We start from the raw sequence: 14,008 nt of genomic DNA, 5'->3' as shown, positions 1-14,008 counted from the left end.
AAAATTTTTCAAATCTTATCCTTTTAAAATTTTTAAAAAAATCATATCTTTTTCAAAAAAATATCCTAACCACTCTCTCTCTCCTCATTTTTTAGAAAATCTTCATAAAATAATTTCAAATCTCTTTTTTTATTTTCATTTTGGTTTTTATTTTATATTATTTTATTATTTCGAAAAAATTTTTTATAATAAAATAAATCCACATCATCTCTCTTTCTCCATCATGGACCTAAGTGGAAATAAACAGTCCAGAAGGACTCTGGGGTCATATGCTAACCCCACTACTGCTTCATATGAGAGTAGTATCTGTATACCCTCCATCGGAGTTAGTAGTTTTGAGTTGAATCCTCAGCTCATTATCATGGTGCAGCAAAGTTGCCAGTATTCCGGTCTTCCACAAGAAGAACCTATAGAGTTTCTGGCACAGTTTTTACAAATTGCTAACACAGTACATGATAAAAAAGTAGATCAAGATGTCTACAGATTATTACTGTTTTCATTTGCTGTAAAAGACCAAGCTAAGAGGTGGTTAAATAACCAACCTAAGGCTAGCATAAGGACATGGAAACAGTTGTCAGAAAAATTTCTGAATCAATATTTCCCTCCAAAACGGATGACACAGCTAAGGCTGAACATCCAAGGCTTTAAACAAGGAGATAATGAATCTCTTTATGATGCCTGGGAGAGATACAGAGAGATGCTAAGAAAATGCCCCTCTGAAATGTTTTTAGAGTGGGTGCAGTTAGACATCTTCTATTATGGGCTTACAGAGGAAGCTCAGATTTCTCTAGACCACTCAGCTGGTGGATCTATCCACATGAGAAAGACAATTGAAGAGGCTCAAGAGCTCATTGATACAGTTGCTAGAAATCAGCATCTGTACCTAAGCAGTGAACCTTCCATGAAAGAAGAGGCTAAAACAGTAACTGCTGAACTAAGTCCTGCAGAACAAGTTACTGAATTCAATCAGTAATTAGATTTTCTAACAAAACAGCTAGCCGAATTCAAGGAGATACTACAAGAGACAAGAATGGCTAATATGAATATGGAAGTGCAGCTAAAGCAAACAGAACAGCAGTTATCAAAACAAATAACAAAAGAGTGCCAAGTAGTTCAATTAAGAAGTGAAAAAACATTAAATACCTCACTTCAAGGCAGCAGGAAGCCAAAAAATGAACAAGCTGCTACCCAAAATCCCTCTGAGGACAGTCAGAGCCCAGAGATGAATAATTCTGGCGCTCAAATGCCAGAAAAGGGGGTGGAGAGCTGGTGTTGAACGCCCAACCCATGCTCAGTCCTGGCGCTCAACGCCAGAAACAGGCAAGGAATTGGCGTTGAACGCCCAAAGGAAGCACAGTTCTGGCGTTCAGACGCCAGAAACAGGTAAGGAGTTGGCGTCTAACGCCATGATAAACCACTATTTTGTGATTCGTATTGTGTTTAATTGTGTGGTTTTATCAAGTCTTCACCCACTTATTCATATGATTTGCATGTAATTACAATTCCTTCCTAAAAACATTCTATGATTAAAAACTTGCTTCCTTAGATCTTTTAGTTGTATATTTTTATCTTCCTTCGTATCATTCGATGCCGTGATATGTTTGTTAAGTGTTTCAGGCTTCATAGGGCAGGAATGGCGTAAGGAATGAAGAGGAAGCATGCAAAAATGGAAGGAACACAAGGAATTGAGGAGATGACCAGCGAGAAGTGACGCGGTCGCATGGCTCATGCGACCGCGCAAAATGGAAGAAATCAAAGTGACGTGTTCGCGTGCCTGACGCGACCGCGCGGATTGGAAGTTGCACGAATGACACAAATGCGTGGACGACGTGCACGCGTGGTACGAGAAACACTGAGTGACGCGACCGCATGGACGATGCGGCCGCGTGACGTGCGCGATCTACAGAATTTCAAAAGTCGCTGACAGAGATTCTTCTAGCTATGCTGGCTGATGGTGTACAGGTCCGTCCGAAAAAGGATGGTGAGTTGTGTCTGGGTGAAACCGCGATAGTGGAAACTCATATAGTGCATCAGGATCGAAGTGCAGAATGTTTATTGAGTGCTGGAAAGGGTGATTACATAATACATACATACGTACTCGAGGCTCGGCTACCACTACATAGAAACTATGATTCATCGGGTCCTCGTAGATATACGGGTAATCAAGATCATAAAAGATCACTCCCGCCTCCATCTAAAGGGAAAAAAGAAGGGTTAAAAACTGGGAAGTCTTTAGTAGGGTCGGGATAGCTAGATAGATTCATCTTATTATATTCTCAGTCAGTGACAACAGTCAACTAAGTACAATCCAACTCAACAATTACAGAATATAGAATTCAATCACAAGCACACACAATTACTAACAAATATGCACAAACAAGGATGATTCATGTCTATTCCTATCATAGGTAATGAGCTCATCTGTCGGTTTCTACCCGCTCTCGACATAATCCAACTCTCTCTCTAGTCGGATATGGCTTTCCAGCTGGCATAACCTCTAAAGCAACCTCGCCTTACAGAGCAGCTTTCTCTAGCTATTAAATGCCGAATATAACCTCTGTAAGCAACCTTGCCTGACAGGTGTCAGGCTCTCTTGAGCTGACGTATCTATGAAAAACAACTCTCACTGAAATTACCATCATATCTCTGCTTGTTTCTAGAGAAACCAATAGCTCAACTGCACCATTCGCGGCAGATAACCATTCAATTGTTTCTTTTTTTTTCTTTTCTCTTCTTTACTCTTCTTTTCTTTTCTTCGTTATTCTTTTAATATTCCAACTTATCTTCGTACTCTTTTCTCGCTTTTCCCTAAATATCTTTTGGATAGAGAATCATACGATTCTTAAATCAAGTTTGTATCTCTAAAGTTTTAAAGAATACTTCTGTTTTACTCTTCTCTATCTTATTATTAATAATAACAATAATGTCTTTACTAAATAAAATAATATCTTTAATAAAAGATAATAATTAATTTAGTATAAGCAAAATAGTATTAATAAATAAAGAGTATTAACAATTTTTCATTTTAATTACTAAAAACTTAGCTTATTAAAATTTTATTCTTAAACTTTTAGAAATTATATTTTAACTCTAAACTTTTAATATTTTTACTTTTAACTCAATATTTTTGTAAAATGCTAAATTAACCTTACATATTTTAATATTTCAAAAACATTCTTGAATTATTTATAAAGATATCGTTTTTACTCCTAAACTTTTACTTATTACCCACAATATCCCAAAACTTATGTAATTACTATTTTTAACCCCGACCTTTTATCAAATTACATTTTCATACTCCAAAATAATTTCGTGTTGACGACACACTTCTCCTCAAAACCAAAACCCTCTTTTATAATCTTTTAAAATATCTGCTTGATTTTTATTCCGTTTTCACAGCTTTTAATTTTAATCTCTCGACCATCAAAACTTATCAATTTTTTCTCAATTTTTTGCATCACACCAGCCCCAAAAATCCTCAAAATAATTCGGTTCTAGGCTGATCTTACCATGGCCGAACCATAAGCATCATGAGAAACATCAATATATCAACAAAATCAACATAATTTCAATCAAACCTCAAACAACAATCAATCAACTAATATTCACTTGTCAAAATCACATTTAAACGGTACAAATTTATTAAACCCTACTTTTGTAGGACAATCACAACAACCGAAGTTCTTGGTAAAGTTTTTGACCGAACAATTAAAGAAGAAAACGTTGAAAATCGACTACTCCAACTTTTCCTTATTTTAGCCGAATCATACAAGCTTGGAGGAAAAGTTTCATCGTTGATTTTTTCCGAACAAAAATGATGTCAACATAAAAAGAAAAAAGACACAAACACTTTAATTGAACTAAATTTTTTATCGAAATTATAGATCTCAAAAAATCGAGATTTGAAGCACCACGGTCATGGAGGTTCTCATGCTCTTCTCTCTCGGTTCTTTCTCTTTTCCTTATTAATGGTTCCGTTAAATGAATGAATGATGATGATTAGATGAGTTTTAATTAAGTGAATGGTGAGTTGTCAAGTAAGTGGGGCATGTGTCATGTTTTGGACGGAGTTGAATCAACAATTTAATTTAAGTTATAAATATCTTAAATAAATAATTATAAAAATAAATTTATTAAATTATAAATAACAATACATATAAAGATAAATATATATAAGTTATTAGTATAAATGACATTAGTAACATAATAATTATAAAAAATAAAAATATATAATGAAGCATTAGCAACTTTAAATTTATCAAAGAATACCGATATTCACTTATATCGCGGATATCAAACTTGATAATAAGATTATTGTCAAAATTCTATTTTAATTATAACATGTAAAATAAAATAATAACATAATAATAATAATAATATTACATTATTATTTATTTTATTTTTAAAATTCAGAACCGACTGGTCAAAATAAAATTAATAGCGGAAAAACCGAAATCTTGCAAAATATCTTCTAGTTGTAAAAACTTATGGCGTTATATTTTTTGCCTGAAGCTCGTTTCGTTGACTTTCAGTTCTTCCAGTTTTTCTGTTGCATGGAAATTTTTCCTGCTTTTGGCACTTTATTTCTGAAACTAAATGTGGAAAGATAGAATATTTAATTATGTTATTTTTAACTTGATTAATCTTAATGGTGCCTGTAAATGTATTTTCTGATGGAAGTTTGTGTTCTTTCGTATAATATTCTTATCTAATTCTAATTGTTTTTTAATTGATTGCTTTTAGATGAAGATATTGGTGAAATTTACGAGAAAGACGTGTCAAAGGAATCAATACAGTCCCCTTTACATTCTTGATATTAGATTTGTTTTTATGTAAACCTTATTTTGAATGATATATTTATACTTAGTTCATAATTTAAATTCTGTAGGTATTTTGATTTTCTAATAGAAACATTATTAAAGAGCAAAAGTTATGAAAGTATTTTTTAGTTTGTATATAATTTGATATCTATTTTTCAATTTTGTTATTTTTTATATAAAAAAATAATAAAAGGATAAAATAAGCAATGACTTTTAATGTGTGTTTGGATTTACGTTGGACAAACTGAAATTTGAATAGAAGTGATTTTGTAAAATTAATTTTGGGTAGAAATGAGTTTGTGCCAACATAATTTATGTTTGGTAATTTTTACTAAAATTGATTTTGATAAAATAAATAGTTTAGATAATATTAGTTAAAATCACTTTTAGATAAATAATTAATTAATTACTAAAAAAAATGTAATATTAAATTATAATATTATTTTTTTAAGTATATTTAATTTTTTTTATATTTTTTAGTTATATAATATTTTTTTATAGTATTCTATTTTAATATATTATAATTTTTTATTATTATAATAAAAATTAATATTTATTTATAAAATTAAAAATAACATAAAAATTGACAACTTTTTAAGTATTTTTATAATAAAAATTAATATTTATTTATTAAATTAAATAATATATAAAATAACATATTTTAATATTTTTTAAGTATTTTTAATAATTTTATTTTTATTATTATTATAAGTTTTAGTTTTTTACAAATTATATTTTTATTATTATTTTATAATTAAATTTTTATTTAATTTATTATTTTTAATAAGAACAATAATACATACTATAAAAAATTAAAATAGTAAACAATACACAAAAATTATAATAATTATTTTAATATTCTCAATATTTATTTAAAAAAATTATGAAAAAATCAATAATAACTATTTATTGCTTCTGGGAACAAGCTTTTGGGATATAAATTTACGTTGGCATTCAGAGAAAAAAAAATTGTCAAACATTAAAAAACAGTGTTCAAAGCATTAAAACGCACTTTTATCTTCTTCAAGGTATTTCACAAACACACTCTTAATAAATTTATTGAAAGTAACATAAAATATATTAATTTCAAGTTTATCGTTGGAGCAATTAATGAACCAATTTATCTTCTTCCCTTTAATATGAAATCGCACAGCAGCACAGGTATACCGTATATATGAAACACCACCATACATGGCAAGCGACCATTTTGCAGTCTACCAAAACAGCAATCATAGCTCAAAATGAAAGAAAATCAATAATAAAAAAGAAACTCAGAATCTTGCAAGTTTGCATCACATATCTCTTACATTTTGCAATTAAATTTTCAATTAGGGGTGCTACTGTGGTGACAGTCTAGCTTACAGCATTTGTCAATGATATTATAAATAACCTCCAAATGCCTCCTATTCATATAATAAGCAATGAAAACAGTGTACTTTACAAACGCAAGAACCTTGGAAATTTACTATCTGCTGATAACTTCCAATGATATGCATTCTTCACAAGTGTCCATTCCAATTGAACATTACATCAACTGAACAGCAGCAGCACCTAAAACAAGATTACCATCAAAACTATCATTTTTGTTTCTGTTTTTAGGGCTATCAAAATATCAATGTGTTTTCAGTCTTGTTCAAACAGAAACTACATCAGTTTGGCAATAAACTTGGCACTACAATAGTCAACTCGAAGCAAAAAAAAAAAAAAAAAAAGGTTAGAAACCTGAAATTCACATAAGATACCCAACGCCACAATTATACTGAAAATTTTGATACCCTGAAAGGAGCAAGATATGTGGACGTGCCACATGGTCATTTTAATTCAGCCTGGAATATTAAGAATGTTCTGAATTCAATTTTCTATGGGTAACCTAAATTATGGGAATTAATGCAAAAATCAATCTAACAAGAAGAGAATTGACATAAATTAGGCCAAAAGTTTGGGCAACGCCTCAACCTCAAGTTGCCCAAGATATCTTGGAGTAAGGGTTCACTAGACTTCCACGGAATGAAAATTAAAGTTTTAAACATATACCAAAATCTGTCCCCAAATGTCACTACTAGAATTTCTCTCCGACAACAATCCTGAGAAGAACTATGTGCCCAGCTCCACCCTTGTAAATCTGATCACCTCCTCCCTCAATGAACCAACCATGAAAACTCCCAAGTTTGATTACAGTTTTCAGAGTAGCTCATTCTTCAATTATTTGAACCATATCCCTATCGACCTTGATCCTTCCATACTTCTTCAGAGAGCCATACAACTTATTCTTCTACATAACTGTCAGCAGTTACCACAAATGATGTATATGTTAACCCTATCAAGAACTCCTATAATTTTAATACAGAATAATCAGATAATTGGAGGTCAGCTTCATTCATTTTTGGAAAATCCTTAGTACCACAAAACCTGTCAAAAAATATTATCTGGATGACCCCTCATTGGTTTTGTCTTCCAGCTCACCTTGACCATTGGCATATTTATCAGGCACTACTGTCAACAGGGACCATTTCTTATCACCACCAGCTCTAACATCTAGTCACTGCCACAATCAGGATTCCTAGGCCTCTTCACAACACATTCTATACTGGAGTCTTTATCTCCAATAACAAGCCCAACCTTTTGGCATTAAGTATCACCTCTTCTAGAATGTCCATAAACTCAGAACCTGCCATCCTTGACAACAAAATTCAGAGACTCTTAAATACTTAAACAGCCACCAAATCGAAAAACGATCTGTTGGAATCCCAAGGATCATCACTAATCAGTCCTGCATTGGACAAAAACGGAATAATGCACAATTAGGACATAGTAATACTATCAAATTTTCTCTCTTAAGCCTCTTGGTCGAGACTGGCACAACTTTAGGTTCTCTTCACCGCCTTGGCTGTGCTAATGTTTTTGAAAATGGTGGTTGGCTAGGATGAAAATTTGAAAATGTTCCCCACATTTATAGGAAGGATTCTGTTGTTATCTTATAATTGAAAACTACAAGACTCATGTTCATTATCTTAAAATTGTGGGTCAACACAAAATCTCAAGCTCATTTTCCTAGTTTCTCTCTTAAATCTATTGATTAAAATTTGATTGAACTTCGGAGCTGATTCCACACTTAACTGAACATGTGATAGGCTCTACACCAAAATCCACTTCTAACTTGTCAATTCATAACTCATAGAGTACAAGATAAGAATCATAACGGTGTTTGCATGCTACATCATCTCATCTTAAAGCACACGCCCAATCATCATCTAGGCCTCTTTGCATTCAGGGTCAGAACAATGTTTTGAACAAGAAATCCATCAAAGCATCACCCCAAATGCAAACCTAAGATACAGTAATACCAAAGACTTTTAACAATTGAATCCCCACCACCCCCTCCCTTTTCCCCCTCTTTTATTGTTGTCTCTTGTCTTTCCTCTTATCTTCTCTGCTGATCTGCTCCATGTGGTATCTTAGTGTTCCAGTTAACAAATCAATCCATGAGAACCATTGCTCCCACATGACACTAGCCATACAACAACCTCTAAATCTCTAATGTTGATAGACCTACAGATTAGTGTAAAGCTGAAAGGAAAACACCACGTAGGTTGAAGAAATTTTGTATTTTACTTTAACCTCTAATCATGAGACAATCTAAATACAGCGTATTTAAGGGTGGCTAGCCTAATTATTGATAAAAATTAAAACGACCAAATACAAAGACTGATGCCAAAAACATGGTTTAAGGGTGGCTAAGCCTAATTATTGATAAAAATTAAAACAACCAAATACAAAGACAGATGCCAAAAACATGGAAATTTGATGCCATTAGTTTCTAACAATAACACGAATGAAGCAGAGTTCACAATTTGAGCAAATAATTTTGCCTTGTTGCAGTCCACGTCACTCATGTCCTAAATTATAGTAAATAAACTTCCAAGAATCTCTATGACTCTACCCTAAAGAAGGCTAAACTAAAGCCTAAAGAAATCTTATCTTTTGTAAAACTATATTGCGTCACTGTAACTTTGGTTCATTTGATTGGAAAATTGGACTAATGCAAAAGTTATGCAAGCTTCCTACTCGAGTTACTTTCCTAGCATTAGATTCATGTTATCCCATGGGGACAGAGTCACACGTTCCCTTAATCCACCCCTTACTTGCAATCCTAACAGTGCAAGGATCAAGACATAGATAAGCACAAAGTCATACTCATGAAACTCTCTTTCCCCAATACAATAATAGAAAACCCCCAATAACTGCACAAATTCAAAACCTAAAGAGTGATACTGTATATTGCTAAAGATGAGATTTAACTATTTTTTTGGTTATACCAATATACCATGCAGGTATCTCCTCAAGTTCAACCTATTTGAACAACTGTGAAACTAACCCCTATTTGACAATGAAAGTGCATTCTATGTCTATATCCCAGAGGTTCCACAGAATACAGAGATTGATGTATCAAATCTGCTATCAGAGATGAAAACAAAAATGCAACTAGGACTTGAGAGGCACATTTCAACAAGTAGCATTTCACAAATGTTGTAGAACACAATTTACAAAATAATTTAACCTGTGAAAACACGAAGGTAGAAAGCACTCACATCCAAAACCAAAAAGATTATGTAAGCTACAGCCTATAGCTCACTATAATTGCGCCATACTGCACGAAATTCTTCTCGGAATGTGTTTAGACGTGCTTTCAAGTTAGGGGTTCTAAAGCTTGCATGCAGGATGGTAGCTGAAAAGAGTGAGAACAATAATCAACCAAAAAGTAAGAAGTTAAATGCTAGCAATGAAAAATATTAAAATTTCTGAGCATGAAATTTACCAAGAAGACCAAATGCAAGTGCCCACAAAACAGTTAGAAGACCAGCAGAGACAAACCAAAGGATGAAACTTGCTGCATGAAAAGGGGAAGGACTATTAGCAAAGTTATCTAAACAACAAAGGTCTAAAAGAATGGCATTTGAAACAATAACATGAGCTATTATATTAGAAAGAAAGTAATCATTTACCAGAAGAAAATATCAAGACAAACACCCAACGTGGCCGACCACATATATAAATCGCTCTCTTAGATGATGGACGTCCCCGTATAACAGGCCTGAAGTTTCAATCGTTACCAAGGGTGCACTAGAGTCCAAAGATCTCCAATGACAATATATATCAGAGATACTTACGTAAGGGGAGGTCTCATCTTGGCAGCTAAATGTGGTGAAAACTGCCTAACTGTTCTTGTCACTCTCTCACTAAAGGTACCTGCAAAGCTGCGAAAAACTACAAATCAGATATGAAAAGAATAATGTGTGTGAATATATATATATATATATATATATATATATATAACAGGAATTGGAAAGGATTTGGTTACACATTTTCTTTCCTAAATGCCCTTCATCATATACAATTTATAAAAGAAGTTTTGTTAAATCCAAGAGTTGAACCCATGACCTTTTGATTTTAGTATAACAAACTATCCTGGCTAAACTCAAATTTTTTATTATTATTTATATTTAATCATTAATGCCTATTAATACACTAGTATATATATATATATATATATAAGGAGGGGGAAAAAAGTAGCAATCAGTTAAGCACTTTTACAAAGTAAAAATGTGACAGGTAAGTTGAAGACCTTCATAGTTTAAACTTTCGCAAACAGATAGATCCACTGATTTATGTATAACATCAGTTAAAATATTTTAGAAATTGTACAGAGGTAAATCTTACCAGGAACTATACTCTTTTAAGCCCTTGACATTTGAGAATAACCAAATATTAATATAACTCGTTTTTATCCATCTCTCCTTTCCTTCGTATCAATATCGCAGCCAAAGATAAACTATTTTATTTTTCCATGAATTTATAGAACTCTCTTTCCATGGATACAAATCCCTGATCTATTTTCCGAAAAGATCAAATGAAAAATGCCATGTTGAAGTTCTCAATAGGCAAAACTAAACAAATCATTAGCCTGTTACTGATTTTCTTGGACCACCCTCTACATCTAACCATAAGACGCACCTCAACTCTAATGCGGTCTTTTCTAATCTTTTCTATTTGCTTCCCACTCATCCATCTAAGCATCCCCATTTCCCTATGCAACATTACTGCTCTAATGGTTGTACCATGAGATTTACGTTTAAGATTTTACCCACTATAGTGACCTAACCATAATTTGTCAGTATAAAGGTACTATAACCATAATTTTCTTATTATCCTCAAAACAAATGCAAGGACCAAGAAGTCAAAAAATGGATTTAACATTATATTCATTATACGATGCATGATGGGTACTGATCCTGTTGTAAGTTATGTAACAACAACAAATAACATAGCTTTATCTCACTAGGTAGGACCAGCTGGCCAGCTACAAAAAACCAGTCCATATTAAACTTTTTTCCTTAAGGTTTATAAGAAGCATGTTTCTGTATGAAGTTACACTATGAAGATTACACAATAATATTGTAAATAAAAGATGCATGAACACATTAATTATATCATCATAGCTACACCCAGCAAAATATGGCATCTGCATTGCATAAACATAAAATATAAACTGGTGGATTCTTGATTGAACTGTATCGCTAAAGTATGATCTTGGGCTATTTGATCAACAATAAGATTGCAAACTAATAAAATTGAGGCATGTGTTACTATTTTTGCACAACTATAAAATCCTCTGGATACCAAGCCTAAAGTAGGCAAAAGAAACCAAAATGCAAAATGTTCAACAGATACAGAAGTTTTGCCCCCTAACTAGTCCAGCACCATTGGACTTACCTAATGTTTAATTGTTAAATCAAGTGAACTCTGAAAACAATAGTATTTTGTTGTTTTATTTATGAAGAGTAACACAGCTAACCTGTCATTTAGGAAAGCGATGCTAAGGGCGGTAAGAAGCGCAGCTACTATAGCCAGTGGCCTCCGAAGAAAACCCAATACTGCAATTTGAACCTCAGATGTGAGACAGGAAGGATTTCATCAAAACCTTGAAAATGAACAAATGATATTCCATTATAACTACTTACTGAGAACAGAAACAATCAAAAGGAAGTAGTTGGTCCGATAGCTGCAAAAACAAGCATAACAACATTATTGTCCAATCCAAAATACTTTCCCTTAGTGATAGTAAGCTAGGGGTGCACAGACCCGGCCCGGCCCGAAGGCCCGGCCCGGGCCCGAACACTTTAGGGGCTAATTTGGTGTGATTTCATCGGGTTTAGGGCCGGGTTAGGGTCTCAAAAATAGACCCGGTCATTATTTCGGGTCGGGTCTGGGTCATAACTCGGGTCACCCGATGTCGGCCCGGTCATCATACATAATTAATATTTTGTGTTATTAGTGACGGATCATGACTATTTTTATGTGGAATTTAAGTATTGTAAACTTTAATATTTTGTGTTATTAGTCATTATAAGACTATAAGTTAATGTTTTATGTTTAGAATGAATAAGACTTTAGACTAATGCATAATATTGTGTTATTTGTATTGATTTAAATATTTGATATTATTAGATAATATTAGTATTGATTGTGGTTTTGCTTTAGTATTGATTGTGGTTATGCTTTAATTTTAAAGAAGGATTGATTCTTGTTATATTTTTTTAAGTGAATTTTACCATGTTAAATAATGGTTGGAGTCTTGGAAATTTGGATATTTTTACATGCTAGCTTACAAAAAGGTATCAAGGTAATGTAATGTTAACGGCCCGATTTTTACCCGATTTTCATCCGGTATAATTGTGGCCCGAAAGTGTATTGGTTTCATCGGGTCTAGGGTCGGGTTCGGGTCTAATAAATAGACCCGGTGTATATTTTGGGTCGGGTCTGGGTCCCATTAAACCCGGCTTCACCCGGCCCATGTGCACCCCTATAGTAAGCTATTTGCCACAAACACAAACACATCAAGAAATTATTATTGCTGGAAAAAAAAAAGAAGAAGAAGAAAAGAAAAAGATATCCTATCATATCATATAAAGAAACTCATCAAGATGTGGAAAAAAGGTTAAGGACTCAAGATATGATTAAAATAACAAATAGATAAATAAATTACATTTCGCATCCTAAGAATTTTAGTTAAGCTATTAAAATCTGAAGCTTTTTCAGTGATTTCAATAACAAAATTTAGTTCCTTTGGGTGAATCATACAATAAAATTCCAGTTTCAAATTTTCGAAATTGTAATGATTGCTAAGATGACAACTGAATTATAAACAAGATTGTTTGTAAGGGAACAAGAAGTAAGGTACTAGTAGAGATTGCATTTGAAGCGGCTATCCCATTTGGAGGAGGATCTCGGCACCGTGAACCGCGAGAAGAACTCCGACAAGGGACGCGGCGGCGACGACCAGTCCACCTCCCGGAGAGCGTCCACCAGATCCTCCGCTGTAACATTTCCCCAATCCATGACTGCCTCTCTCTCTCTCTCTGTATGATTGATGCGAGAAAAAAAAAACCCTAGCTATGCTTCAGAATCAAATTGAATACAAGAAATTGAAGGAAGGGGAAGAAGGAAGTGTTCAGAGTTAATAAAAAAACTGAAGAGTGAAGAAAACAAGGGAAATGAAGGGGGGCCAAAAAACAAAGCGAGATTGTTTTCTATTCTATTTTGTGTTGCTTGACTTGTATTCTTTGTTCATATTTTTAAGATTTTTAAAAACGTATCTGAAAATTGATTTCATAGATGTCTGAACCCGGATTCGAACCGGAAACCTCTCATGTGTGAGACTAGCTGCATAAGTGTATATATATTATAGGATTTTCTTTTCAAAATAAATAATTTATAAAATATGTCGCATCTCTTATCATGTTTACAATGTAAATATTTACACTGTAGACGAGATACGTGATAAATTATAATATTTACCGTGTAAACGAAATATATTAAGACATTTTCAACAACTATAAAAGAAAAGTAAACATCCAATCCGGTCCTTGTCCATTTTCACGAAGGACAAAGCGATATCTGTCCAAAAAAAGGGACAATTCGACCCTTAACCTTTTTATTTTGGGACAATACGATCCTGTTAAAAAAATTATTTAAATAATAATAAAAATTAGTTTTGTGGAGGTTTTATTTGTATTTTGTGGGGGGTTTTAAACCTTCACAAAATTATTTTCAATAATATAGCTAATTACTACCACTACTACCACTACCTTCTTCATCCTCATTATTATGGCTCATACTTCTATTATTTA

The 14,008-nt window shown here is 33.0% G+C and overlaps 1 protein-coding gene across 1 annotated transcript; it reads right to left on the bottom strand.

The window, feature by feature from the left end:
* Window positions 1–6,052: 6,052 nt before the first annotated feature.
* Window positions 6,053–13,423, bottom strand: LOC130976469 (PRA1 family protein A1-like). The gene is made up of 8 exons (XM_057901344.1): window positions 13,060–13,423; window positions 11,840–11,880; window positions 11,674–11,752; window positions 9,989–10,075; window positions 9,824–9,912; window positions 9,637–9,708; window positions 9,410–9,546; window positions 6,053–6,371 (listed from the first exon to the last, which is right to left on the bottom strand). Exons 1-7 carry the CDS (start codon window positions 13,215–13,217, stop codon window positions 9,443–9,445), a joined length of 630 nt encoding a protein of 209 aa, XP_057757327.1. The 5' UTR covers window positions 13,218–13,423; the 3' UTR covers window positions 6,053–6,371; window positions 9,410–9,442.
* Window positions 13,424–14,008: the final 585 nt, after the last annotated feature.

This window comes from Arachis stenosperma, chromosome 4 (genome assembly GCF_014773155.1).
Source record: "Arachis stenosperma cultivar V10309 chromosome 4, arast.V10309.gnm1.PFL2, whole genome shotgun sequence".
Lineage (NCBI taxonomy): Eukaryota > Viridiplantae > Streptophyta > Magnoliopsida > Fabales > Fabaceae > Arachis > Arachis stenosperma.
This window is presented reverse-complemented; position numbering and strand designations above follow the sequence as displayed.